Raw genomic sequence first — 26802 nt, forward strand, 5'->3', positions numbered from 1 at the left:
TCATAATCTATTTGCAGTTTGCCTGACAACCAACCAGGAAACCAACCAGCCAATTATAGCCTGACGGTCACTGACCGTTCCCCCAGACGATGGAATATTTGTAAAGAAACTCAACATAATTATTCTTCCGGTTTATAAAACGTACCCCTTCAGATGTGGGGAAGAGAAATTAACCACCGCCCTCTGGTGGCAGCTTTCAAAACATGCAGAGGCTCCACATAATCTAAAATAGATGCTCTTTCGTTTCAGAAATAGCAGAGAGCATCCAAACCAATTATTCGTATCATAGCGCGTTATGGAGTGGGTCACTCTCCAATGGAATAATAATAGAAATACACACAGCAAATTGTCTGCATTTATTGCACACCATGACTCACTCATACAACACAATGTTGAGATAATGTATGTTATAGAAGCCTTTTTTGCAAAGCTCTCATCATGGCATTGTTTGGTCAAAAATCTAAAATCATTCTCCACTCATCACCATTTAAAACTACAATACTGTACAAAGAAAGATGGATATCTCCAAGACTGCTTCAGACCTTCAGAGTGGTGTGTGTGTGTGCGTGTGTGTGTGTGTGTGTGTGTGTGTGTGTGTGTGTGTGTGTGTGCGTGCGAGCCTGCGAGAGAGATAGTTTTGATAAAGGTTTATGCTCCTAAATGTATTTCTGTGTGAAGCCCAACTTCATTGTGAAAATTCAATTCATCACCATGGCACAGTTAACAGACTATGGAGGAACACTATCTGAGAAGAGTAGCACCACGTTGTTTGTTGGGCACAAAAGCAGAGTTGACCCACTTCGGTAGCCCAGGCAGACATCAGAATGAGTTGACGCCAACTGCTTTTCTGATCTGTTCAAATGTAAGCCAGAATGTCATGGACCAGGGGGCCTGCAAAAGGATGACAACATTACACTGATGTGAGAGCTCAATTCTTCTTTTTCCATTCAATTGAGAATTGCACAAACTAGAACTACTAGAAACTAGAACTACACCCAAGAATGATTTGTGTGATTGAAAGGTCATAAACAGATGCGATACCATTCTCATCCATGTAGGTAGAAATCCTTTGTAGAGCGAAGAAAACCCTTCCCCTCTAACAGCCTGGACCAAACAGTCAATGGAGGATTTGTACAGCAAGCCCCTGAGGAAGTAAAAAGCTAACAGGATTGAAGACTCTTACAAACCTGTTGGTCACCTGAAGAAAGGTTATATAATTTATAATATATAAAAAATACCTTTCTTCATTTTTTTTTTAATGCACATTTGTCTCCAATATATATCCAATGTACCGTTCACACACACACACAAAAAAAAACTAAAAATCATGCAAAAAGGACATGTAATGAGTGCTCGCATTTTCTTCATTTCAACTTGTATCTACGAGCCTTGCACCTAGAAGGAGTTTGTTCTAACCTGGAGTGCGGTTGTCTGCTTCGGCAGTACTTTAGCAGTCAAAAGGGAGACATCGAGAAGATGAATGACAGGTGGGGTAGGGTCAACATGTAGAATGTCAGAACAGGTCAGCTCCATATATGGAGAACTAAAGTGTTTGAGGTTTGAGGTCAGATGTAGAGTTGCTGGGCGGCTCCATATATGCGGATCTAGGTGATGACCGACTGACTGGTTTTTCAGATTTTCATAGTAATCTGAGACCTAGGGTCGCAATTAGAAACAGTTGATGGGGCGAGGGGCGATTTAGGGGGCTCAACCCCCGACTAAGTCATTAGATAACAATGAATTATGAATACAACAGTAATTATTACAGCATCCACCAATACTACTTCTTCCGTTGGAGTGGTGTTTCTACTCTGCACATTTTGTAGCACCTTGTGATGATTTGTTAGTCTACCTGCCACTCTTGTCTCTTGGCTGATTCATGATTCTCGTTTTGACAACATCAGCAGGAGTTCCCATGGTGGCCGCAACCAAACCTGAACATGTACTGGGTGGGCAGAGAACCTTTTATTAGTTTCATCACTATTTTGTAAAATCAAGATATTGCTGAATTCCTATTTGTGTGTAATCGATAAACTTACCTTGCTAAGGCATGGCAAATGCTGTTGTCTTCTAATGAGGTATTCCTTAGTAAAAAGTGCTTGACTGTGTCATATGTTGTAAGATCTGGAAAGAAAACATTACAAGAATAAGACAAAGATCTCTAGTCTGCAATAGGGCTTGCAAACCTCGCAATGGGTTTGAAGTTTGACATAGCAGTGGAACCGGTCCAGTGCACACTAGCAGACTAAAAAGGTGATAAGATTTCATAAGCGAATAGATAGAACCTGTTGGCTGAGTGCACCACATTATTGTACTCAAACTACAGCTCAAATAATCTAAAAGACCCACTACAAAGGCTGTGCTTGCACCCAAGCCTACAAAAGGCATTGAAATGGCATTTCCTTCCTTAGAAAACTCAAAGAGTTCAAGTGAGACATTATGAATAGGATTTACGATATTGCGTATCATAACTCGTAAATTACAATTGTCTTGTAAACTAAGGGCCCTATTTTCGTCACTGCCTAACTATTTATAAACATGTCAAACCTTGTCTCAAGTACTGAACACACATTTAGAATTATACCAAACATGTCGATGTAGATCGGCTATTTGAAAAATCACACCCGTGCCGTGTGAAGTGAGGAGCGGTCTTATCATCATACATCATCAATAGGGATTTTGATCAGCCATTCAAATCATCGCTATGGGGTGCTCAGCCAATCAAATAATTTACACACAAACAGACAAAGCTGGGCATAGGACTGGGCATAGCACTCAAAAATGTTAAATGTTTTTCAAAATAGTAAAAAAGGCAAAGACGTTTAAGGATAATGGGTATAGCACATGGGGAAAGACCTACGCTGTAGAGGCTAACATTCGTTTGGGCGGAAGTTGCTGGATTTTAGTGGAAGTATCGCCCAAGGAAATGACGTTGATGCTTTACAAATCAGTTTACATTATCCGCGAATGAACAAAGTGTTATGATTGGTCGGGAAAATATCGTATCCGGGGGAAATACATCTGACGGATGTTCCGGAGGATACATCCGGCGATAGCTTCTCTGCCAGGCTTTTCTTTTCGCAGATAAGCATGGGACCGAGGCTAGGGGTATAGGGTATAGGCAGTGACGAAAATAGAGGCTCTATTTTCATCACATCATTGCTATGTGTTTGTTCTGTTACTAGTTCTTTCAGGTTGCGATACCAATTTGATCCAATCAGGAGTAGAGACAACTCATATAAGATACACACATAAACAACTTAGTGAAATTGAAAGTGATGGATAAAAAAGAGCAGACAAAATTGGACCTGGGCTGGAACACAATAAAATTGAAGCTGATAAATTGGTTATGTCTCCTGATTGGATAAAACTGTTGAATCTACATGTCTTCTTCTGTTTACTAAAGAGCTGAAGAGACGGGGTGACTCCTGTTACTGAACAAACACTCTATAGCAATGATTACTATCAGAATATAGAGCTTAAACATATAACATTACAGCACCTATATCACTTACAGCACCTATAAACAAAGTACCAGTTTACACACTCTTCATCATTCACAGGTGGTATTTAGATGAACAGTAGATGTAACACAGTACCTCCTAGATTGACCAGTGCTGCTCTCTGGACATTTGGTACCCATCCTGCCCACAGGCCCCGAACCCCTCCCTCTGAGACTATCTTTATGAAAGCGTGGTACACTCCATGCACACTGCAATGATAACAACACCACAAGAATTTTGAGAATAATCTGGTACTTTGTCTCTCTCTCTCGCTCTCTCACTCACACACTCACACACTCTCACACACACACACACACACACACACACACACACACACACACACACACACACACACACACACACACACACACACACACACACACACACACACACACACACACACACACACACACACACACACACACCCCCCCCCCCCCCACACACACACACACACACACACACACACACACACACACACACACACACACACACACACACACACACCGTGGAGGCTTGCCCTCAAGCCTACGTTTTCCTTCCATCTGCATCTGGACCTTGACCAGGTCAGTAGGACTGGCAAGGAACTGGCCCAGCGCCCCTGCAAGCATACCCCCAATCACAGCCTTCCTGTAGGATAAGAATGAAGGATAATCATAACCAGGGCTTGAAAACAGAATTCCATTTCTATTTGATCACTCCGAGCAAAAGTCCCCCCCCCCCACACACACACCCACCCTTCTTGTTTTTCCACTTTGACTTTGATTTCTAGTTTTTAACCTTAAAAAAAAAAAGAAAGCACTATATAAATCGTATATATTATTATTATTAATATTATTATTAATGGGGAGCAGACTGTAATCCGTCTGATTCTCATCTCACCATAGGTGCTCATCTATAGTCAATACTGAATATAAAGAATACCAACAGAGGTGGAAATAGCATCCCAAAGAATAAGCAGATACAAGTAAGCAAGTAACTAATTACACTAGTCAGTGTTTCCTGCAGGAAAAAGCTTTGGCATGGTGCTGGGCGCGGAGAGACCTCCTTTTCGATTAATTAATTAATTAATTAGATTAATTAATTAATTAGATTAATTAATTAATTAAGATTAATTTGTATTATTGCTCTTGTATTGCTATTGGAGACAATGGGGAGGCACTGGGGGGACACTGGCGGACACTGGGCAGGCACTGGGGAGACACTGGGGAGGCACTCAGGGGGACACTGGGGAGGCACTGGGGGGGCACTGGGGAGACACTGGGGGACACTGGGGAGGCACTGGGGGGGCACTGGGGAGGCACTGAGGGGACACTGGTGAGGCACTGGGGGGACACTGGGGAGTCACTGGGGAGGCACTGGGGAGACACTGGGGAGGCACTCAGGGGAACACTGGGGAGACACTGGGGACTAGGCACTGGGCAGACACTGGGGAGAAACTGCAGCCACTGGGGAGACATTGGGGAGGCACTGGGGAGACACTCAGGGGGACACTGGGGCGGCACTCAGGAGGACACTGGGGAGGCACTCAGGGGACACTGGGGAGGTACTGGGGAGCCACTGGGCAGACACTGGGGAGGCACTGGGCAGACACTGGGGTGGCACTGGGAGAGGCACTGGGGAGGTACTGGACATTTCATATCACACACACACCATGATTCACTAGCCCCCTCCAGCTTGGCATGGCGCGATTTATTTCAAGCATGGGGCAGCGCCATGCCAACAACATTGTGCAGGAAACCCTGCTAGTGAGTGTATGTGTGATTGTGTGTGGGCACAATGAAGCAAAAATAATATTCTTCTCACCAGAGAGGGAAACTATTGTCATCGGACCGGCCAAGCACAGACTCCCTTAGGTGTTCATACACCAACATTCGTCCTCCCGAGTACACTGGATAACACATGAACTCAGGTTACACACACTTAAGCAACACAATATACTGAAGCTACAGAGAGCCAGATAAATGCTGTTATTCAATTAAACTGTGACAAATAAGAATATCCACACAAAAACATCATAGGGATAATGTGTCCAAAAATCCAGAAGCAGGTGAAAATGTCATCATTCAGAAATATAATCTACAGTATCATAACAACAAACCATGTATTATTAGTTAGACTGATCAAATGTCAGCAGTATTATCATTATTTTATTGCTATACTGTTGTTGTAACTTGTTAGCACAGACCTGCGGAACATGCCACAAAAAATACAAATACAATCTGTATGAGTGAGTGACTAATAAACCCTCTTGAATCTTGAATCCAGTGTCAAGTGACTCCCTTTTATATACTGATGTACTGTGTATAATAGTATAAAGTATATTGTTTTTGATCCAAGCTGCTTATCATACTGTGAAAACATCCTACTTTGATCTATACATGTCACTGTCACAACATTAATTTCCACCCACGGAGCTGCTGCATATGGATTTCAGACACGTTGCCCATTCAGGTGTGGTATTTTGATGAGATTACCGGTATATGCCATCCTATTGAACATATATAGCCATCAAGGAAGACATTCCAATGATAAAACTCTACCCTTACAATCTTGAAAGTAGCCTGTCCCACCTATGTGCCTGTAAATGGCTGGTGTAACGCCCTGCCATAGTTTAAGGGGTCCCTCCTCCTTGATGATGCCTACTGCAGTCCACAGCATCCCACGGTGAGGGGGCCCAGTGCCAGGAGAACCTCCATGTCGAAGCAGAGCTGTCTCCCCCTGGATCTGAAGTCGGGTCTTGGTCAAATCCAGAGGAAATGTGACTAGATAGATATGAGAGATAAATAGATGCACATATATGAACAACCACAGATTATTATTGTTGTTTATAATGGTATGTATGTATTAACTCCCAGTTATACATTATTACATAGTATTACATTATAGTCATGCCCGCCCCTATAGTGATCATTCTGCAGAAGCACACGGCGCAACCATCTATCTATCCCGCACTGGCCATGTAGTTCAGATAACACTGCTTGAGCTTCCATCAATTATGAATAGATAGAGTAGGTTGCGGAGGTCAAGGCTGTTAACAGCTATAGGTAGCTCTGGTCCATAGCCTTCTACTGCTTCTACGATTCTGCCCTGCAATGCAGAATCGTAGAAGGCTATGGACCAGAGCTACTGCTAGGATGTGGTTAAATAGCAAAATTGTATCTCTGGTCATCATTTGCCTGCATGGCTGCATGGTTGGCAATGGTTACATTAATCTGTTTGCATTTGAGGACGTCACGTACCGTACGTAATGTTGATTAGAAGGGAAAAGGAGTCGGACGGTCGGACCCATGGAGGTCTGGACTACAGCACCGTGGCATGGCAGGTGCCACTACATTTTGTTGGCAACTTGGCATATGTGATGTTGCTCAAGTAATGTACCGTAATAACATACAAACACACGTTCGACGTTTCTGATAGTAGAATCATGTACTCTACCCATTTCAGCTACAGCGGCAGCACCCGCTGACAGGACGAACTTTGAGAGTCGCGGCCACCGTGAAAGCCGCTGCACACCAGAACCGTCCTCACCCTGCTCTTGACCCATTTATTTGTCCTAGGCTAGCAAGTAGCAACGTCTTCAAAAGTAGTGTTATTTTCCAACAACGCTTCTTCACATTCTGAAAAGTCACACGTGGCCGCGCAAACCACTAGACTGAGAGCAACAGAGATATGTTCACATTCACGTTCACCGTGCAACGGTGCAGCAGCTCTTGTGTTTACTTTTCATCCACAGACCTTTAGACCGATTACCGAAATGTAGTTCTAAGAGGCTGCTGTAATGCCCAGGTCAAACGGGAACACCGGGAACAAAAACTACACGTCCCATCATCATACGTGCAGTGTGTTTCGTGTTTGTTTACGAATGATCGCACCTCCCTTCCATTCAGTTGATTGGCCCACACGATCTCTCACACTGATTCGCTGATCTCCCTGTCAATAGGAAAAAAACGCTTCTGTTTCACTATATTCTGACAGGTGTGCAGCGCATCAACTCGCTTCAGGTCATTAGTAGTCACTCATTACTAGTCACAGAGATACTGTAATAATGGACATATTAACTTTGACACTGTCTCTTATAGTCGTGGCCATTTCTCTTCGTCTTTTATTTGGAGAGAAGAATAACCCTAATGCTCCACCATGCATAAAGGGATGGATCCCTTGGTTCGGTGTCGCTTTCGAGTTCGGGAAAGCTCCGTTGACTTTTATTTCTCAAGCTAGAGATAAGGTAAGTCAAGTGTTTATCTGTTTATCTTGTCAACGCACGTTAATTATTTAAACGTACGTTGGTCATTATACAACATGCAAATGACTTGTTTTGCCAGTTTGTCACACTATATGGTTTAACTAGTGGTGTATCTTTGACTCAGGCCAGTGAGGCCACCAATAAGGTGGATCAACTGGCTGATGCGAATAGGTGCAGAGTTGCAGAGTGTGCAGACAGAATTCTTTGCACAGTTTAAAATGTAAAGAATTCTGCGTGGAAAATTGCAATGCCAGCCAGTGCAATATAATACATGGAATATTCAATATGCACATGCACTGTGGGAGAGCTATAGCTAACTTATTGTAGGCCTAGGCTTGTAGCGTAGCCTATTTCCCTTTAGGCCTCTCCGATTGCCTATTCAATATAATTTATGAATTAAGCTATGGTGCTTGATGTTTTCTCCTATACGTTTTGAAAGCAGTTTTCAACTAGACAAAGTGCCAATCGGCACAGGTCTCCACCAGGGCAGGTCAGGTTGTGGCCTCATGGTGGCGCTATAACAGGCTGTTGAGGAAGATTTGGGCCGGAGGTTCGTGTTGGAGGGATGCAGGTACAATGTTTTTCCATGTGTGCATACATAAGTTGTATACAGATCGATGCAGTTATAGCTAAAAACAGGAATTGGCGGCTGTTATAGCGCCACCGTGAGGCTGATTGAGGAAAAAATTGTGGCATGTCGTCCTCGGCCTAGTGAAAATGTGCGTGTATAATTTAGCGGAAATTGCACACTGTGTTTGTGATTTGTGGGCTTTTTTCGAAATGGACGAATCGTGTGAGCTTTGGAAGCCAATCTTAGCCAATCAGGATGTAAGATGGGAAATGGTGCCGCTCCGTGTTGATCACATGACTATGGAGATAGTGTATACCGATTTGCGTGAAATTTGGATAAAATCTGAAGGAGTAATAATAGAAAATGTGTTTTACATATGTCGGCCTCCTGGTGGCGCTATAAAGAGCAGATGTGAAAAATTCCAGGCAAAGGTTTTTCCTTGGCCTCTAGGGAGTTGGCATCCAAAGTTATCCACAGATCCGTGCAGTTAGAGGTAAAAACACTTTTCGGCCAGTTATAGCGCCACCTTGAGTCTGAGTTGAAATTGTTCATGTGGCATTTCGTCCTGGGCCTAGTGGGAATGTGGGTGCACAATTTCAGGGAAATCACGCGATGTGTTCATGATTTGCAGCATTTTGTTTGAAACTGAGCACTCCTGTGAACTTTGGAAGGCAATCTTAACCAATCAGGATGGAGTGTGAGAAATCTGAAAGACCGGTTTCGTTGAATGGCTCTAGAGAGACTGTGTACCAATTTGCGTGATGTTTGGACAAAATCTGTAGGTGTATTGTGCAAAAACTTGTTTTGCACAAAGCAGCCTCCTGGTGGCGCTATAACAGGCTTTTCTGGAAAGTTTGGGGCAGAGGTTCATCGTTGGCATCCAGGGAGTGTGTGTGCAAAATTTGGCATCGACCAGGTTAACGGTGGCCGAGATTAGCTGCTCACGGACACACGGACGGACGGACGGACGGACGGACGGACGGACACACACACGGACGGACGGAGTGCAAAACATACTCTCCCCACATGCCTTCGGCCTGGTGGAGACAATTATACTTTCTAGTAGCCCGTAGCAGCACATTCAGCTCTACTTTAGACTGCTTTGATATCCTGCACTAGTATTACCTTGTAGGGCTCTAGGTGATAAGTTGTCAAAGTTGAATGGCACTGACATATAAGCAGTACAATATAGAGATAATATAACGCAGTGATGTGTTAACATGCAACTGAATAAATGATGCACCACAAAAAAGATATACTGGCAGCAAAATGATAAGAAAATGACACTCTAACCCACAGTGTTTATCACAGGTTGTGATTATAGAGTTCTGTTGGAACTGATGCCAGTGCTGCCATGACAACTGTGGTTCATGGGTCCAAATTGCCACTCTAATTATTTTCTCAGTTGTGGCTCTGTAGGCCTACAGTAGGCCTATTCTGTAACTGGCTAATAACAATCAATTTCCCCCTCGAGGCCCCTAAAAAGTTTTATCGTATCTCTGTGGAGTGATAAGATGACCAAATATTATGTTTATAACAATATAATATACAATATATCAATTATAATAATTGAAAAAGCAGCCTATTCTGAACTGTAAAATCCTGAATTTAACGAGAGTGGGAGAATGGAATGATGGGTTCATTTGTACACTATCAGAGTTGTTGTAGTAAAGATGGACATACGGTACAGTATTCATGAGGTAAGTATTCAAGTATTAAAGAGATATTTGAGAGTACAAGCAGGGCCTCAAAATCACCCGAGACCCGAACCACATCCTCCAAAAGGAATAAGAGTTGATGCCGTCTGGCAGACGGTACAGATCACCATACTGTAAGCTCAACAGATATAAATTCTCTTTTGTTCCACTGTCAATCAAAGCACATATCAGATAACTAACTACTGGGGGGAACGGGGAAGACCTTATGATGGGAGAGTGCAATACTGCAATACTTGAACCTTGATATATTTGCACAGAGTGGGTAGGATCATTTTTTGAACTGTATTTTTTGTACTATGAACTGTGTATGTATTTGGTTAAAATGGGTAGGGTTTTAAAAAAGGCAAAAGCTTGCTCTGGTGCACTGGCCTAAAAGTGGGTCCTTAAAAACTGCTTCAACTTCTAAAATGTATGTAAGTATATATGTGTGTATGTATTTTAAAAGGGGGGCTTTTTTGTAAAAATCCCTGCCCGCAATACCTTCATAAATGTAAAAATAAGTCCAAAATAGGGTTACCAGTGAAGGGCAAACTGCCTATTCACTGGGGACTATGCAAGGCAGAGGCGTCCACCCCCCTGAGTCCAAGTTAAGCTATACCGCATACCTAAACCATGGTCCGAAACCATACTCTAAAACCCAATGGTAAAATGGATATAAAAATGGACATTAATAAAACAACCTAAAACCATACAGAAGTAAAAGTTCACAGCAAGGCCTGGATACCATTTATTTATTTTACAGATAAAGGAACAGAAAAGGGATAAAAATCAACTTCTTTCATTTAAACCAGTGGGTGTTACAGTTTGTAATTTTTTAATCCATCTGTGCTCCATGAGTTTCCGCTGTCCACTGGTCCATCGGACTCCACATTCCAGACCTGAAATGATGAGGTTAGCGATAGGATGGGATTGAAAGTGTGTGTACAGAGTTGTGTGTATGTCTGCTCGTTGGATGTGATATAAGTGTTGTTTGAGGCGTGTGTGTGTGTCCGGTTTCTCCTATGTAGTGTTTTTGACATTGTGTGCAGGTGATGATGTAGACTATATTGGGGGTGGTCAGAGACAGGGGGTCCGTGATGGGGGAGGAAGTGTGACTATGGGGGTTGTTGATGAATTTGCGGGGTTTGAAATGGAGTGTATGTGGCTGTGGGGGCTTGGGAGGTAAGGTGGAAAATTTGGAATGCACAAGGAGGTCTCCCAGGTTCCTATTCCTTCTGAGTGCAGAAATTACCTGATGTGTTTGTAATGGGGGGTAGGATTGTTGTGTAGTAGTGAAATTCTGTTTAAATTTGTGGTGTAGTGGTTGGAGTGTATGTGAAAATGTGGTTATGAATGGGAGTAGTGTTGTAATGGTAGAGGAGCCGATGGCCTGGATGGTAGGAGAAGAAGAGTTGGAGGAAGAAGACATAGAGGAGAGGGTAATGTGTGGGCCCTGTCCAGGTCCGTGCCTGTCCCTACTATGAACTGTGTGTGTGTGTATGTATGTATGTATGTATGTATGTATGTATGTATGTATGTATGTATGTATGTATGTATGTATGTATGTATGTATGTATGTATGTATGTATGTATGTATGTATGTATGTATGTATGTATGTAATGTATAATGCTGTCTCTTGGTGCCCAAGACAAATTTCTCCTCAGAGACAATAAAGGCTAATTGAATTGAAGTAAGTACTGTATGTATGTAAGTATTTTTTATTTTATTTTATTATATAGCACATGCAGGCAGCAGCATTGTGGATTAGCTGGAGGCGGTCGGGTCCATGGTAGTTTTATTGAGGCAGGTGAAAAGTGAGTTGCTCACTCAATCTGGGGCACAGTGTGATGCCCACTGTTCTAAAGTCCAGTCTAACTTGTCATCAGCTGTGTGGAATTGTATTATATATAACTCTATGGTTGGAATAGATGTAGCTTTATGTTCTCAACTCGTGTGTTATGCTTGTAGATCTGTCACAATGCTTTTGAGACAGACAGACAGACAGACAGACAGACAGACAGACAGACAGACAGACAGACAGACAGACAGACAGATAGACAGAGTGCAGAACAAGTCTGAACAAGACTTTTGACCTAGTCTTTATACAGTTAACTTGTAAGCCAAAGTCTAGAAAAACAGTAGATTAGAAAGAACATTAATTGTGCCTGAGGAACGAGACTATTTTTAATGTAATATTTTTAAATTTGTTTGTGGATCTTGGCTTATGTTGGAATAGACACTGCATGGGCCTGTTGACACACACCAGCACACAACACAACACACGCATGCACGTACACACACACACACACACACACACACACACACACACACACACACACACACACACACACACACACACACACACACACACACACACACACACACACACACACACACACACACAGTAAGAGGCCAGAACATTCTAATTTGTGTCTCTTGTGTGTGTGTGCATGCTTGCATGCGTGCAATGTGCATGCATGAGAGAGATAAAGGAAGAGAGAAAGAGAGAGAGAGAGAGAGAGAGAGAGAGAGAGCACTTGCATTGTCAGTGTTCCACTTCTCTGACTGGGTTCTTTATGTAGTGGTCAAATTAAAGGCTTGCCAGTAATATGCAAGTCAGCAAGTGGCATAATATTAAGTTTGTCTTGTTGTTTGTTGGTGATGCTTCTGTATCCAACCATTTTCTTATGTAGCCCTAATGTGCTGTTGTACTGTAGCTGGTATCGTCAAGAAAATGTAGTTACAGTATAGTTACTGGATCTAATATTTGTTAATGAAAACGAGATATCGTGGCACAATTCTCTCTCTTATCTAATAAGAGAGATTAATTCTGAAACTACAGTTTACTACTGTCATATTATAGTGATTTCTCCTCTTTTATTGGGCGAGAATAACCTCAATGCTCCACCGTGCATAGAAAGATACAGTACCTTGGTTTGTGATGCTTTCAAGATTGGGAACGCTGCATTGACTATTATTTCTCAAGCTAGAGATATATTGTGAGTGATTTATCTGTGTGGCTAAATTATTTAAATGTTTGTCTCAACTTGTCCCATGTAAATTACATTTACACTTCAAGAGGTGTGACTTTGACTCACATATTTGATTCAGGCCACCAGAATCAGCATTATTTATTCAACGGTTTTTGCCACCCACTGTCTGACTAAGTGAGGCTACTCTGTGACAGGACCATCACAAACCCATGGTCCAAATAAGCAGATAACGTTCACAGATTACCAGGTACAAGTTTAAACAGAAATGCACATAGGCTCACAGCCAACAGTTTATAGTCCATACAGGTTAAACAATAAGGGCTCGCAGCCGATTCATAATCGTGACTGTCTGTCACAAGACTGGGCAGTTCTGAAAAGGCAAGGTATACTGCTTGTAGCTAGATAGCTTGTTTTGTTCTTGGGCCTTGGGCAGGTCGCAAGCGTGGCGTTCTTCTCCTAACGCCCAAGAGGTACACCAGATAGTAGATACTGCACAAACACGTCCGCAAAATGGGCAAGTTAAAATCTCATTCAAATGCCAGCTGTCAGCTCTCACATTGTCCGACGTCTGTCACATTGTCCGACGTTTACATCTTAATCTCTGGAATTCTTTGCATTTGACAAAAATTGCAAGCTTTGTCTTTAAACACAATTGAGCATAGGCCTACTGAAACAGACCTCTTACCTCCTGTCCTTCCTCTCTCTCTCTCTCTCTCTCTCTCTCTCTCTCTCTCTCTCTCTCTCTCTCAAACAAATAAAAAAAAAAACTTTTAGTTGACCAAGTTTCCTAGGATCCCCTAATTTCTTGCCTCTACACCAATCTCTTCAATGAAATTAGACAAGCTCACAACTTGCTGTGTTGTTACTTATTGTGACATGTTGTATATTGCGTTGTGACATGTAGTGTGTTGTGACATGTTGTATCAGGTTGTGGCATGTTGTATTGCGTTGTGACATGTATTGCATTGTAACTGCTGTTGCTATATGATCCTATTCTCTGGGCCTGCTGCTTGTACAACAGTTTAGATTAAGTAACTCAACAGTATACATCTGAGTAAAAAAATGAAAATGATGAAACATTGTCTCTGTGTGTGTGTGTGTGTGTGTGTGTGTGTGTGTGTGTGTGTGTGTGCGCGCGCGTGCGCGCGCGTGCATGCGTGCGAGAGAGAGAGAGAAGAAGCAAGAGAGTAAAGAGAGACACTTTCAGAGCGCTTGCATTATTATTTATTAGTAGTGTTCCTCTACCTGGATTCTTGTATGGAGGCAAAATTAAAGGCCAACAAGTTATGCAATATAAAGTTACAAAAGGCCGAAGTTCGCCTCATCTTCAAGCTCTCAAATATTCACGTCTACGGTCTCCCCCTTATGTGTTCCCTTCACTGTCTTCTGGTCGCTGCCCACATCGAATTTAAAACACTGGTGATGATCTACAAGGAAATCAAGAGCATCGTACACCCTTTCCTTCAGGTCCCCCCACACCGTTCCTCACGCACTCAGAGGAGATAACACACCTCTGTCCTTCTACTCCCTTATCGTCGACACCCTGGCCATCACTCCCTCCATCCTGAGTCCCAAGATGTAGAATGACATCACTCACTCACTCCCCATTTTCCACCGACATCTGAAAACTTAAAACTATCTGAAAACTCTACCTCACCTCCTAGCACTCCTCATTTATTGTATCACTTCGTGCCAGGCGTGCTCGCGTCTATGTGGTCCATGTTGTTGTTTCTCCGTGAATATCATGGCCACTGACCGTGTTGTTTCCATGTTGATGTTTTTTTCTCTGTGAATAAGAGAGAGAGTGAGGGACAGAGGTGACGTAGAGCAGACAGTGATGTTTCTTTGGACACTGAGTGACCGTGTCGTTTCCCTGTTGTTCCGTGTTGTTGTTTTTTCACTGGGTATGTCGTGTTATCACTGCTCCGTGTTGTTGTTGTTTCTCCATCAATGTTGTGTGTCCGCGGTCCATGTATAATATATTCTCGGGCCATCGCATCACGGAAAGGGAAACCAGTTCAAACCACGCACACTTTCAACACAGAGTGCTGCTTTCAAAGCCCCGCATAATAACGTATGTGGGATTGAACCATTTTTCTCACATAAAATGTATTTTTGTAAAGTCTGTTTTGTGGTTCAATCCCCAAACAGCAGCTGTACAATAAGCTACTTCAGAACTTTATGTTGCAGCATGACGCACGTACAAGTGTTCAACATATTTGGAATCATGTGTTTTCTTCTATACTTTTCTTCATGAAGTGAATAAGTGATGTTTGAATTTCAAGAGCCTAAATGTGGTGTGTTTGTCTGTTCCAGTATGGTCCTGTTTTTACTGTGGTGGCAGCAGGGAAGCGTCTGACCTTTGTGACCTTGCACGAGGACTTCAGGGCCTTTTTCCTTTCCAAAGATGTGGACTTTGAACAGGCCGTCCAAGAGCCTGTCCGTAACACAGGTGAGCATGTGCACAAAGATGAGGAAAATCATGCACAGCCTCAACTCGCAATGGACTAGTTCAGGGTTATGGTAACGGTAACAGTTATGGTTAGAATTAGAGTTTGCTTAGGTTAGACTAATTGTTATGATTAGGTTTATAATAGTGAGGCTTAGGTTTAGTAGATGTAATGGCCCATTACAAAACCCTTTTTGTCTAAGGGGGATAGGAGTTTGTAATAAATGAATGAAGTTAAGTTACAACGTGATGACTATGTTTAGAGGCCCCTGTTGTACCTGTCAAAAGGCAGGGCATACACACATTAACAAAGTACTAAGTAGAATATCAATCATTACACATTTAACAGAGTTTGCTCTGGGATTCTACAAACAAAAGAACAAGGCTACAAACAGACGGGTCATATCCATACAGTATGGATGAGAGAGAGAGAGCTGAGGTAGAAGCAAGCCTTTTACAGGACAGCAGATGGACATGATTGGTGGAGGTGGAGTCAGAGGAGCAGGACTGACCAATGGGAAGGGAAAGCACAATAGGTGTGTAAGGGACCAACTAATGGGTTGATTGACAGCAGATGAGGTGATGTGGAAGTGCCCGCAAAGAAGGCTAGAGGGAGGGAGAGACAGACAGACATGAAACGTAACATGGATTTAGTTTCAATGGACATGACAATGTTCCTCTGTGTGTATTCTATTCAGTAATTAAATTAAAAAACACATACATATTTAAAAGAACAAGTGGGGGGGGGGGGGGGGGGGGGTAAATAAATATAAGTGTGAGTACACAGATAGAAAATCTACACTCTGACATATATTATTCATACAGAGACTATACGCTTACAGAGAGAGTAATTAATTATTGACAGAATATCTGTTTACTTTAGAGACACTATAGGGAACAAGCCGCCACTACTGCCAAACCTTTCACAAGCTATTTTGTAAAATGATAGTACCACCATTCCCATGTTTTCCAGGGATTATGTGCATTCCAGGGATTATGTGCAATTCAGTTTGAAAACCATTTGAGGGAACCCAGATGGTTAAATGAGGAAATAAATATATTGATTCTTCAAGGATTTGGAAAACTTGAGTCCATTAGATCACATGAACTGTTTCCAATCCAGTAATACACTACATTTTAAGTGAACTTGTCAGTTGTCACAAGAAATCAAGATTGAATGAGCTACATTTCAGCAGGGCTGATGTAACCTTCAAGACCGTCAAGAACTTAGTACTGTTGGGTAGGGCAAGATGACAAAAGAAACATAGCAATGCATTATTTGTTTGCTTTGATTATATTATTTTGTTGTGTAATGTCTTAACTTGAAAAAACATTTTCACCTCAAACAAGCATTAAAGCCTTTTTCTAACACGCCATTGTTGCACATATTTGTGTCAAGGCGAAACGATAATAACTAATAAGATAATAACAGTGGCAGTGACTAATTTCCATCTGGAAAGAGCAGGCCAATTGACCTGCGAGTGAGTATCAATATGCAATATGCAATATAGAAATACTCTGTTACAAGTAAAAGTCTGGAATTGAAAATGTACTTAAGTAAAAGTGCAAAAGTACTGGCATGTAGAGCGTCAAAAACGAGGTGAGGTGGTTTGCATTTCTTGTCACTCAAACTGTTCGATAAAACACCTGTCCGCTTCTTTTCAACACCAATAATATCCACACCAAAACTGTGGAAAACGGAATAACATCCGTTATGCATTTACGCAAGTGTCGAAATGTTGATAAATCCGGTGCATTCATCCATCACACTGCACCAACTGCCAAGACAATATTCAAGCACCATGAGTATCCAACATATGCAGGCAGCCAGGCACCATGCAATGACCTGATGCAGGCATGTGTACAACAAAACACCATAATCAAGAACAGGCAAAATAGTAGCTTTCATCTTGACATCAAGTGAAAAACAGGACTAGTTCTATAATAATAGTCTTTTTCTGTTCATTATATGGCACACCTCTAGGACAGGTGTTGTAGGCTACTGTATGTCCCATTATGTGTCAACTTGTATTCCCTGCTGTGTATTGCATGTGTGCTGCTATGCTAAGTTGATAGTGATAGTGTCTATCCCACTTGTCCCTGTAGCGTCCATCAGTAAGGAGAGCTTCTACAGGTTCCACCCTGCATGTAACACCCTGATCAAAGGCAGGCTGACGCCGGGGAACGTGGCCCAGCTGGTTGACCACCTCTGTGAAGAGTTCAACCACCATCTGGAAAAGATGGGACCCAAAGGACAGGGAGAACTCAATGAAGTGGTTAGGTAACACACTCTTGTCTATGTGGATTGTCGCTGAGAGTAATAGATTACTCTGCATCCGATCATGGATGAGGCAGGGAGACCAGCCACTTATTTGATGCAGTATTTAATGGAGCCAAATATTATGGTTATTATGCCTGTATACTGTAGGTCCAGAGAGTGAGACAAATGTAATCACACAAAGCATGATTTATATAATCTATTCACTCTAAATACAGCTAGCATGTTTTCAGTAGCACTTATACCACACAGTGCATTTTATTGTATTTGAGTTGATTTTATTTTAGAATTGTTTTGCCCATTGGCTACAACAGTAACAGTATAGTTGATATTATTGCCATTCGTTTTTGCCAGCTGCTTGAAAAGGGTCTGGACAACATTAACACGTACCTCTAGTAGCGACCGACCGTAGTACCATAGTAGCGACCATAGTGGACTCTTATTCATGATTGGCTGTTTCTAGGCTGCCTCTAGGCCGATGGGAGACTTACCCATAAAACCCATAGTCTGAACGCCATAACGTGAAGCCGTGACTCAAACTGATTATAGATGTTCATAAACGAGAACTTGCTGCAGCTGGCAATTATGACATCATTCTTGTTTTTTTCTTTTCTGTTATAATCTTTCCATAACATTCCATAATTTTTTTGCCAATTTTATGTTATAGAGTTTTAAAGAAATTGAGAGCATGAATTGATTTGAAAAATCGTTTACTAATAAAATCGAAACATCCATAACATATTGACGGCGACAGAAGTATCAGACTGATAACCAGATCATTTAAAGGTGAGTTTATCACCTGAAGTTACACACATACTGTAGGCCTATAGCATGAGTCATACTGCTGGTTCGGGAATGGTCCCCGACCCGACTTTAGTTAGGCCCTATAAAAGTCAATTCATATACTCCCTCACAAGTCGCTTGTAAGTATTCGCACAGCGGGTAGGCTACATAGACTATCTGACTGGCCCTCGCTGTGGCGGTGCGTCCTCCTCTGCAGCCAGCTGGGTGTTGTGTCACATAAACAGGCTGTGTGTGTGTGTGTGTGTGTGTGTGTGTGTGTGTGTGTGTGTGTGTGTGTGTGTGTGTGTGTGTGTTGCGGCTCGTTAAGAACACGATGCTGTGGGGACCACTCATGTTTTTGTTTCTTATGTGATCGTGTTTATTTGTGTAGCCTACTATAGGTTTGTAATTAATTTAGACATTATTTGTTTTAGCCAGATCGCACGGCCAGCGAGAGGCTGCCCGCTCTCACCTCCCGGCCACAAGCATTGGAATTTGGCTTGTGTCTCTTCCAAACTCCCGGTGTTCCCTTGGCTTCACGGCCGACAAATTGAACTCGAAGCTGGGCTGAATGAATGAGGAAATACCCCTGGAGTGCCGAAATGATTTCGGGTCATCAAAATATTTCAGTGGTACCGAAATGCTGACTTTAGGACGGTCCCCCCCTCTCCCAAACCGCTGAATGACATCACACTGTTGTCTCTAGACAAACGACTTTTTTTGGCCCTGAAATAGGAGTATGAATCGGCCCTTAGTACTATGTATGTACTACATTCGTATCAGTCAGAATGTATTGTGTGCCATATATGCGTGACACTTGACTACTATGCTCTCTACCATAGGCATGTGTTTTCACCACACCTCTGTCAGAAGTGCCATGTTTCCACCACACCCCACAGACCCTGGTGTCAGTTTGTCCTTGCCTTGCCTTATTTCGTGTGTAAAGTTTGTTTTGGTCTGACTCATTCCAAACTGACACACTTCGCTAATTAAGATTTGAAACCACCTAAACTGGAGGAACTCGAATGCTCACTTGTCACTTTACACTACGCTGTATGAACGCAGGACGTCACTATGAGTAACACACGGCACAACAGGAATGACATGACACTTGATTCATTGCCAGTGACTTGTGTGCTATTCCTGTTGTCATTGTACAGTGTACACGTGCATAACATGTCCTTTTTAATCTCTCCTCTCCTCCCCTCCCAGAGGGGTGATGTACCCTGCAGTGATGAGTAACCTTCTAGGGAAGAACAACTCCCCAGGCGCACCCTTCACCATGCAGCAGTTTGAGAAGACGTTTGTCAAATACGATGAGGGATTTGAGTACGGCTCCCAACTCCCTGACCTGTTCCTCAGGTGTGCAGGTTTGACCAGACTAATGAGGAGCAAGCACTTTAGCTTTAATCATATTAATTCTCTAAAAATAATTTGTTTGAAAATCACTCACTCCTCCACATGGAAAGCCTGGTGATGCGAGGTTAGCTAGAATATGAGAAATAAAGTACATTTTGTGTGCAAATAGGTAGGGATGCATCAGTTATTGGCCACTTGTGTTGAACAATGTAGATTTTAATGGTCAATATCAGTATTTGATGGATTAATTAGTGCAAACAGTATAGTGATCATTATGCAGAAGTATCTTTCTCATAATGTGTGGTTTGATCATGGAAGGGACACAAACTTTATCTATTTAATGACATAACATTTAAAGATTAGGTATTACTTTTACTGGAGAGGTACAGCAAGCTATATGAATGACTCGAATGGAGGTTAGCTACAACATGAAGAAAAAGAATCAGAAAAGTATGTTCTGTTTTCCTTTGTGTAGGGAGTGGGCCAGTTCCAAACACTGGTTGCTGTCCCTGCTGGGAAACATGGTGAACAATGCAGAGGAGGAGGATGGCTACCCTGAGAATGGTGGCAAGGTAAGCCTCACTTCAGGACCATCTATTTGCTTCCTATTGATTTATTTTATCCCAGTTTAGTCGTTCTAAATCCTCACCTGGCAATGAGGAGTTTCCCCGGGAAGGGAAAATATAGTGTGTTCCGGTGCATGCGTTAGCATGCACCGGAACACACTATATTTTCCAGTTCCACTCCAGACACCAGAACCACATATTTAAGTACAAACAAATGTGGTGATTTCCAAACATTTGTTACTGCAAAACATCATTAAACCAACAGTGTTATTCTCCCTAATGTAGGCAAGGGAACTCAACCCTCAAATATTTCTCCAATGCGTCAACGACAACTATTATTTCCGTGAATTCATAATCGCAAAACCACTATCCCTTTTAGGCTATGAGATTTTTGTCCATACTAGCCTATTGGGCGAGTCCATTCGGCATCCAGTGTATAGGATCTATGATTGACCAAGTCTGACATCATCAATATGACGTCATCAACCTAACATTAGAGATTTGAAACGAAACCACTCCGTTATTTCTTTACCCAACGTAACCGAAATTAACTTAACATACTGCTGTAAAAAAGCTTGATATGTCTGTGCCAATTTTCAGTCCTACATGCATGCATGATACTCTACACAGCAGGAACATTATTTGACAGAATTGAACCATGCACTTAGTGAGATGTTATAGCCTACTGTATGTATGACATGGTAATACGTTTATCTCTATATGTAGACATTGCTCCAGCACCTGGTCTCCACAATAACGGATAGGTATCTGCCCAACTATGGATTACTGATGTTATGGGCCTCTCTAGCCAATGCTATCCCTGTAAGTCAATATTCAGTCATTCTCTCCTCTCTTTATTTATGTGAACCATGAAGGCATTGTGGTACTTCACAACCGCATTGTTTTTTCTTTGTGTAGATAACATTCTGGGCCATAGCGTTCATGCTGGACAAACCTGAGACTTATCAGAAAGCAATGACAGAAATCACTGCTACGCTCAAAGACCAAGGTGGGCTAGACTCTAAACAAAGTTAGATATTGAACTTCACACACTTCAAAAGGCATTGTGGTGTTTTCTGAACAAAAACACAAACAGCACAAATAGACTAAAATATATTTGTTCATTTAGAATTCACTTCCATGTCATTACTTTTTGGAATCATTATATGGCGTAACTGACTAAATAGACAGTACATATTTAAAATAAAATACAAATCTGGTAAATAATGATGTCCTTGTGATCTGGGGCTAAGCACCGTTTACCTGCTACCAGCAGGTGGCAGTATTTGACAGCAAGTCTTCTGGAATGAACAGTTCCACTGGATTTTAGCAAACGAAGACTTGGTTTGTTTCATGGGACAGCAAGAAATTGCATTTTCACACACATACACTCTTTATGAAGTTCTATGCACCTTTAGTTCTATGCATGCATGCAGTTCTATGCATCTTTAGATAGAAAGATGATTTTTATGAATGACTACTTTGGATGTGTGTGTGTGTGTGTGTGTGTGTGTGTGTGTGTGTGTGTGTGTGTGTGTGTGTGTGTGTGTGTGTGTGTGTGTGTGTGTGTGTGTGTGTGTGTGTGTGTGTGTGTCAGATCCATGCAGGACACAGATCACACTGGAGGATCTGCAGCAGATGCCTTATGTGAGGTGGTGTATAATGGAAGCAATCCGCCTCCGGGCCCCTGGAGCCATCACACGAAGAGTCATCCGACCTCTCAAACTACAGGTCTGTGTGTACTATTAACTATTAAACTACTTTTAAACTAAACTACTAATAATAATAATAATAATAACTAGAAAAGGTGCTCCTCGGAGCACAGGTCAGGTAGGTTATTGTGGCTTCCTGGTGGCGCTATGATAGGCCAATGTGAAAAGGATGCCATTACTTCTTATGTCTTTGACGGCAATAGAGGGTATGCGCGTTACTTCATCATCAAACCAGGAAGTTATGTGGGAACGCCTACTGACCGAGTACCAAAAAACGACTTTCTGGCCTTGACAGCCCATACATCCAAACAGAAAAGTCCAATATGATGACGGTCACACGGACATAACTAGGACAAGGATTTTCAACCGAGTCCAGTGAGGCAATTCATGAATCTCTATGACAAACTGTTCAAAAGTTATGGCAAATGATAGAAACTATGACATATCGACCACTCAGAGGGGTCGGGGAGAATTGACTCCAATCATGGACAAGGACTTTCATTCGAATCAAGTGACGTGACTCAAAGGAAGGACGACAAACCGTTGAAAAGTTATCGGAAAAAATAGGCACTATCAAATATAAAAACGCCACAATAAATTCAAAATGGCAGACTTCCTGTTTGGTTTAGGTCATGGCGCCAAGATACTTTTTGGTAAGTCAGGACATGATACAGGTGTGTATGAATTTGCATATGGTGAAACCATATTGTGGGGCTTCTAGCATAAACTTTTGTAGGGGGCGCTATTGAGCTATTAGGCCACGCCCATTTCTGAGATGATTAAAATACTAAATTTTTCGCCACTTGTGTGTGTGCAAAGTTTAGCAACTTTTTGAGTATGTTTAGCACCTCAAAAATGCGGCTTCACACTACTGTGCAGTGCTCGGGCCCTAATAATATTTGAGATTTCAATAGGGCTTCGCACTACAGTGCAGTGCTCGGGCCCTAATTATTGTGTGTGCGTGTGTGTGTGTGTGTGTGTGTGTGTGTGTGTGTGTGTGTGTGTGTGTGTGTGTGTGTGAGACAGAACTACACCATTCCTCCAGGGGACCTGTTGATGGTGTCTCCGTATTGGGCACACAGGAACCCTCAATATTTTCCAGAACCAGAAGAGTTTAGACCGGTAACTACTACTACTACTACTACTACTCTCTCACTCTCCCAATCCATTTCCACTCCTAGAGAAAGACATTTACTCTATACAAAAATTAAAACCAGCCATGAATTACATGTACATAGCAACATGTACTGTACACAGTAAAATCCTCAGAGTTAATTCATTCATTTGCAAATCTGAGAGTTAAATTAACGATCAGGAATTTATAGTGTAGTGTACTGGGACAGCAAACACTTCAGTGCTGGTATGACGTGGATGCAGTATGTCAAAGTGAGTGAGATGGATGTCCTTTGGATACGGGTGGTCTACTTTTGTTTTTAAGAAAGTGCCTTTCAACTCTGTACCCAAAATAAATCTTGTTATTCTTTTTCGCTTCAACTTCCCACAGGAACGATGGGAGAAGGCAGACTTTATAAAGAATGTCTTCTTGGAAGGTTTTGTGGCCTTTGGGGGAGGCAAGAACCAGTGCCCGGGAAGGTTAGAAAAACAGAACACACACAGGCACACATGCACACTTCGTGTTTTTCTCTATAGCATATTAGCTGGCAAGGTGCCCACAGTGATCCATGTAGAGACTTAGCACACAGATGTTTATTTCATATAGTGGTATGTGGATTGAAGTGACATTTACACTATGTTATAAATAGAGTCTGGAATTTGTACTATGCATGCACCTCATGGTATCATAGCACCACAAAGGCCTTAAAAACAAGGCTTCAAGACATCTCAAAACAAACTGGTCAGGTTACTACTTACACGTAGAACTCACCTAACCCATGAGTACAGCAACTTGCAACTTACGTATCTTCAAGATACATAAGACACCCAAGTACCTGTCAAACTACTTCAATGACGTTAAAGACACAAACACCAGAGGTAGCTCCACTGATCTCGCTCAACCCAGATTCGACACAAACATAGGGTTAAATTTGTTCTACTGCTATGCCACCAAAATGTGGAATGCCCTACCAACATCATTCTACACAGTAAAATCCTCAGTGTTAATTCATCCATTTGTAAAGATGGAATCCATATCAATGTCAAAATGTATACTCAAGCTGTAGAAATGTCGATGCCCACATGGGGCAGATTTGAATCGTGGGCTGGACATGAAAGTTATGCATTGCAGCACTCAGGATTTAACATTAACATTTAACTGTCATGGTTACAGGTGGTACGCGATAGTGGAGCTCCACATGTTTGTGTCAATGATCCTCTTCAAGTATGACTTCAGCCTCCTGACCCCGCTGCCCAAACCTGTGAGTAACCTATTCTGTATATGTCACGGGTATGCGTATGCATAAAGTTAGTGGCAAATCGAGTGGCAAAGTGAGTTTAACGTCATTTAACGTTGTTAATCAGATTTGGATGTATGGGCTGTCAAGACCAGAATCCTTTTTTTGCCACTCACATAACTTAACGTATGATGATGATGTCACGTGCATACCCTCTATAGCCGAACATGCTATTAAAATAGCACGCTGTGATTCGTTTTGAGCTGTAAATTGGCTATTTTCAGCAAAGAGAGTAGAAGGGAAAAAGAGAGGACAGAGCCCTGTGGGACCACGGTCAATGAAGTATAGGAAGCTGTCGCCTCATAGCTAGAAGGTCCTGGGTTTGATTCCCACTGGGGACGCTGTGGGTGTTGGGGGCGTGTTCTCTCCTCCGCGTCATCAGTGCCCATACCCGAGGCGGGGTTGGCAAAAGGGCTTTCTGTGTGGAGTTTGCATGATGTTCTCCCCGTGTACCCTCACAAAAAACATGCAGTAATACTGGTCTTTAAGCTACCTCCCCCTGGCCAGCTGGGGCGCCTGATGGAGGGGAAAGGAACTGGTCGGAATAACGTGTTCCTTCCACACGCTTCCTCCCATGTCCGGCTGGGAAAACTCCCCCCTGTCAGGTGAAAAGAAGCAGCTTGGACTCCCCATGCATAGAAGGAAGATAGATAGGTAGATAATTGACACTGGGTGAAAAAATGGGTTGCAAAATCGTGGGATAAAAATTATATAAAAAAAATAAGTATAGGAAAACATTGCAATTTGAATCACACATCTTTTTGTATCTCTTGGTAAATGTTAATTGCATAGTATACACATTAAATCCTCCTCTTAAAGCTGGTTCTTGTTCAAGGTGACCTTGTGTTCAGTTGTGAACTTGTGAAGGAACAGATTTAACAACAAACTGGAAAGGAATATAGCAGGTGTAACTTAAGTATTGTATACTGTATTTCCTATGTGTGCATTTGTGCAGGGAATGTACTTTATCTTTTTGTTGTCCTTTCTTTTGATGATTCTTTCTTAATTTTATTTTCCCTGCATTGTCAGAGCTCTCTCCACCTTGTTGGGACACAGCAACCAGAAGGGCCCTGCACTGTGCAATATTGTCACAGATAAAACAAACATGCTGCAACTACCACACCACCACAGCTCTGGTTGCATGTTCCTTATTCACCAAGGCAACAACGATGACAATGTTGCATTAAAAATGTTGCATTCTAATAATCTAGAGTTCTGTTTAGTGTATGTACAACATGCATCAGCCAAGTCAACTGTTGAATAATTTGGAGGGCACCCAATATCTCCCACAATGCACTGTATAGCTATTTGACATTTCTGATCACAACAGTAAAAAGGGACCACAATGCACTGTGACGTTTACTCTCTTCTGGTGACGCTAGCCACATACTATGAACTACTAACACTTTCATTATGTATGTTTGTGCACCTTAAATATTTGCTTTGCTACTTAGCTACATAGATGCTATTACTAGCTTTGTTTACACTATTTGATTATATATGTATGATTACAGTGTTTAGTGTTGAAAACAGTCCAGAAATATACGTGTTTACTTCTAATTAATGCCCTAATATAGATTACACTATTTAGGGCTCTCTGAGTTTCAGTATAACGATTGATTTTGACAAGAAGCATTGGTGTTAACTTCAAATTAGTTCTTCGTATTGTTTTACTCAAGACACAGCCTCCCAAAGAAAAATACATTAAATTAAATGTGAACATTATAATTGGAAAGGTATACTTTCTTACAACCCCAGACAGAAACTCAAAGCGGGAAATGAAGTTAGACTACAGTTAAGGTCCGGAAATGTAAATATCTGTCCACAAAAACAATCAGTTATTTTCTTATTTTGTTTTATTGTTTTATTTTGTTCTCCTTTCCATATATTTGATGTATTGATATTATGTAAAAAAAATATTTTATTTGAAATCAAGTGTAATCATTGTAAATATGTTTTGTGAAATGATAAAATATTTATTTAATGGCTTCTTCATTGTATTATTAATTTGTCAAATAGGCTACTTCTTTGACAATACTCATTTAATTATGACAGTACAGTATTCTGAATTAGTGTCAGTTATGAAGGTTGCAGAAAATCTGTGTAGTAGGCCTAGTAGCCATTGTCACATAAAAATAATAATAATCTGATTTAGGATATAGGCCTATGGTTCAATAAATTCATATAGTAAACCGGGGCCAGTGGGCCTGCCTTGTATGGGGCCCATCCAAGTGTA

The 26802-nt window shown here is 41.8% G+C and overlaps 2 protein-coding genes across 2 annotated transcripts; one reads left to right on the forward strand and one right to left on the reverse strand.

The window, feature by feature from the left end:
- Nucleotides 1-381: 381 nt before the first annotated feature.
- Nucleotides 382-7211, reverse strand: slc25a27 (solute carrier family 25 member 27). The gene is made up of 9 exons (XM_083790211.1): nucleotides 6939-7211; nucleotides 6074-6265; nucleotides 5307-5391; nucleotides 4008-4130; nucleotides 3600-3712; nucleotides 2040-2124; nucleotides 1853-1945; nucleotides 1042-1144; nucleotides 382-891 (listed from the first exon to the last, which is right to left on the reverse strand). Exons 1-9 carry the CDS (start codon nucleotides 7045-7047, stop codon nucleotides 820-822), a joined length of 975 nt encoding a protein of 324 aa, XP_083646337.1. The 5' UTR covers nucleotides 7048-7211; the 3' UTR covers nucleotides 382-819.
- A 272-nt stretch (nucleotides 7212-7483) lies between these two features.
- On the forward strand, nucleotides 7484-26394 carry cyp39a1 (cytochrome P450, family 39, subfamily A, polypeptide 1). Its single transcript, XM_083790134.1, has 12 exons — nucleotides 7484-7728; nucleotides 15325-15460; nucleotides 17564-17738; nucleotides 19731-19880; nucleotides 20353-20449; nucleotides 21170-21265; nucleotides 21362-21452; nucleotides 22041-22174; nucleotides 23182-23277; nucleotides 23660-23748; nucleotides 24443-24530; nucleotides 25596-26394. Exons 1-12 carry the CDS (start codon nucleotides 7549-7551, stop codon nucleotides 25662-25664), a joined length of 1401 nt encoding a protein of 466 aa, XP_083646260.1. The 5' UTR covers nucleotides 7484-7548; the 3' UTR covers nucleotides 25665-26394.
- The last annotated feature ends 408 nt before the right edge of the window (nucleotides 26395-26802 follow it).

This window comes from Protomyctophum parallelum, assembly GCF_964188405.1.
Source record: "Protomyctophum parallelum genome assembly, chromosome: 19".
NCBI classification, from domain to species: domain Eukaryota; kingdom Metazoa; phylum Chordata; class Actinopteri; order Myctophiformes; family Myctophidae; genus Protomyctophum; species Protomyctophum parallelum.

Bases quoted from the DNA above. Each gene is read 5' to 3' on its own strand.
- slc25a27 (XM_083790211.1), bottom strand. From the start codon at position 7,047: ATGGGTCAAGAGCAGGGTGAGGACGGTTCTGGTGTGCAGCGGCTTTCA. The intron at 4,131-5,306 runs GTGAGAAGAATA...CTTATCCTACAG, and splicing joins GACAATAGTTTCCCTCTCTG to GAAGGCTGTGATTGGGGGTA. The intron at 1,145-1,852 runs GTAGACTAACAA...TTACTTCCTCAG, and splicing joins CCAAGAGACAAGAGTGGCAG to GGGCTTGCTGTACAAATCCT.
- cyp39a1 (XM_083790134.1), top strand. From the start codon at position 7,549: ATGGACATATTAACTTTGACACTGTCTCTTATAGTCGTGGCCATTTCT. The intron at 22,175-23,181 runs GTCTGTGTGTAC...TGTGTGAGACAG, and splicing joins TCCGACCTCTCAAACTACAG to AACTACACCATTCCTCCAGG. The intron at 23,749-24,442 runs GTTAGAAAAACA...TCATGGTTACAG, and splicing joins AAGAACCAGTGCCCGGGAAG to GTGGTACGCGATAGTGGAGC.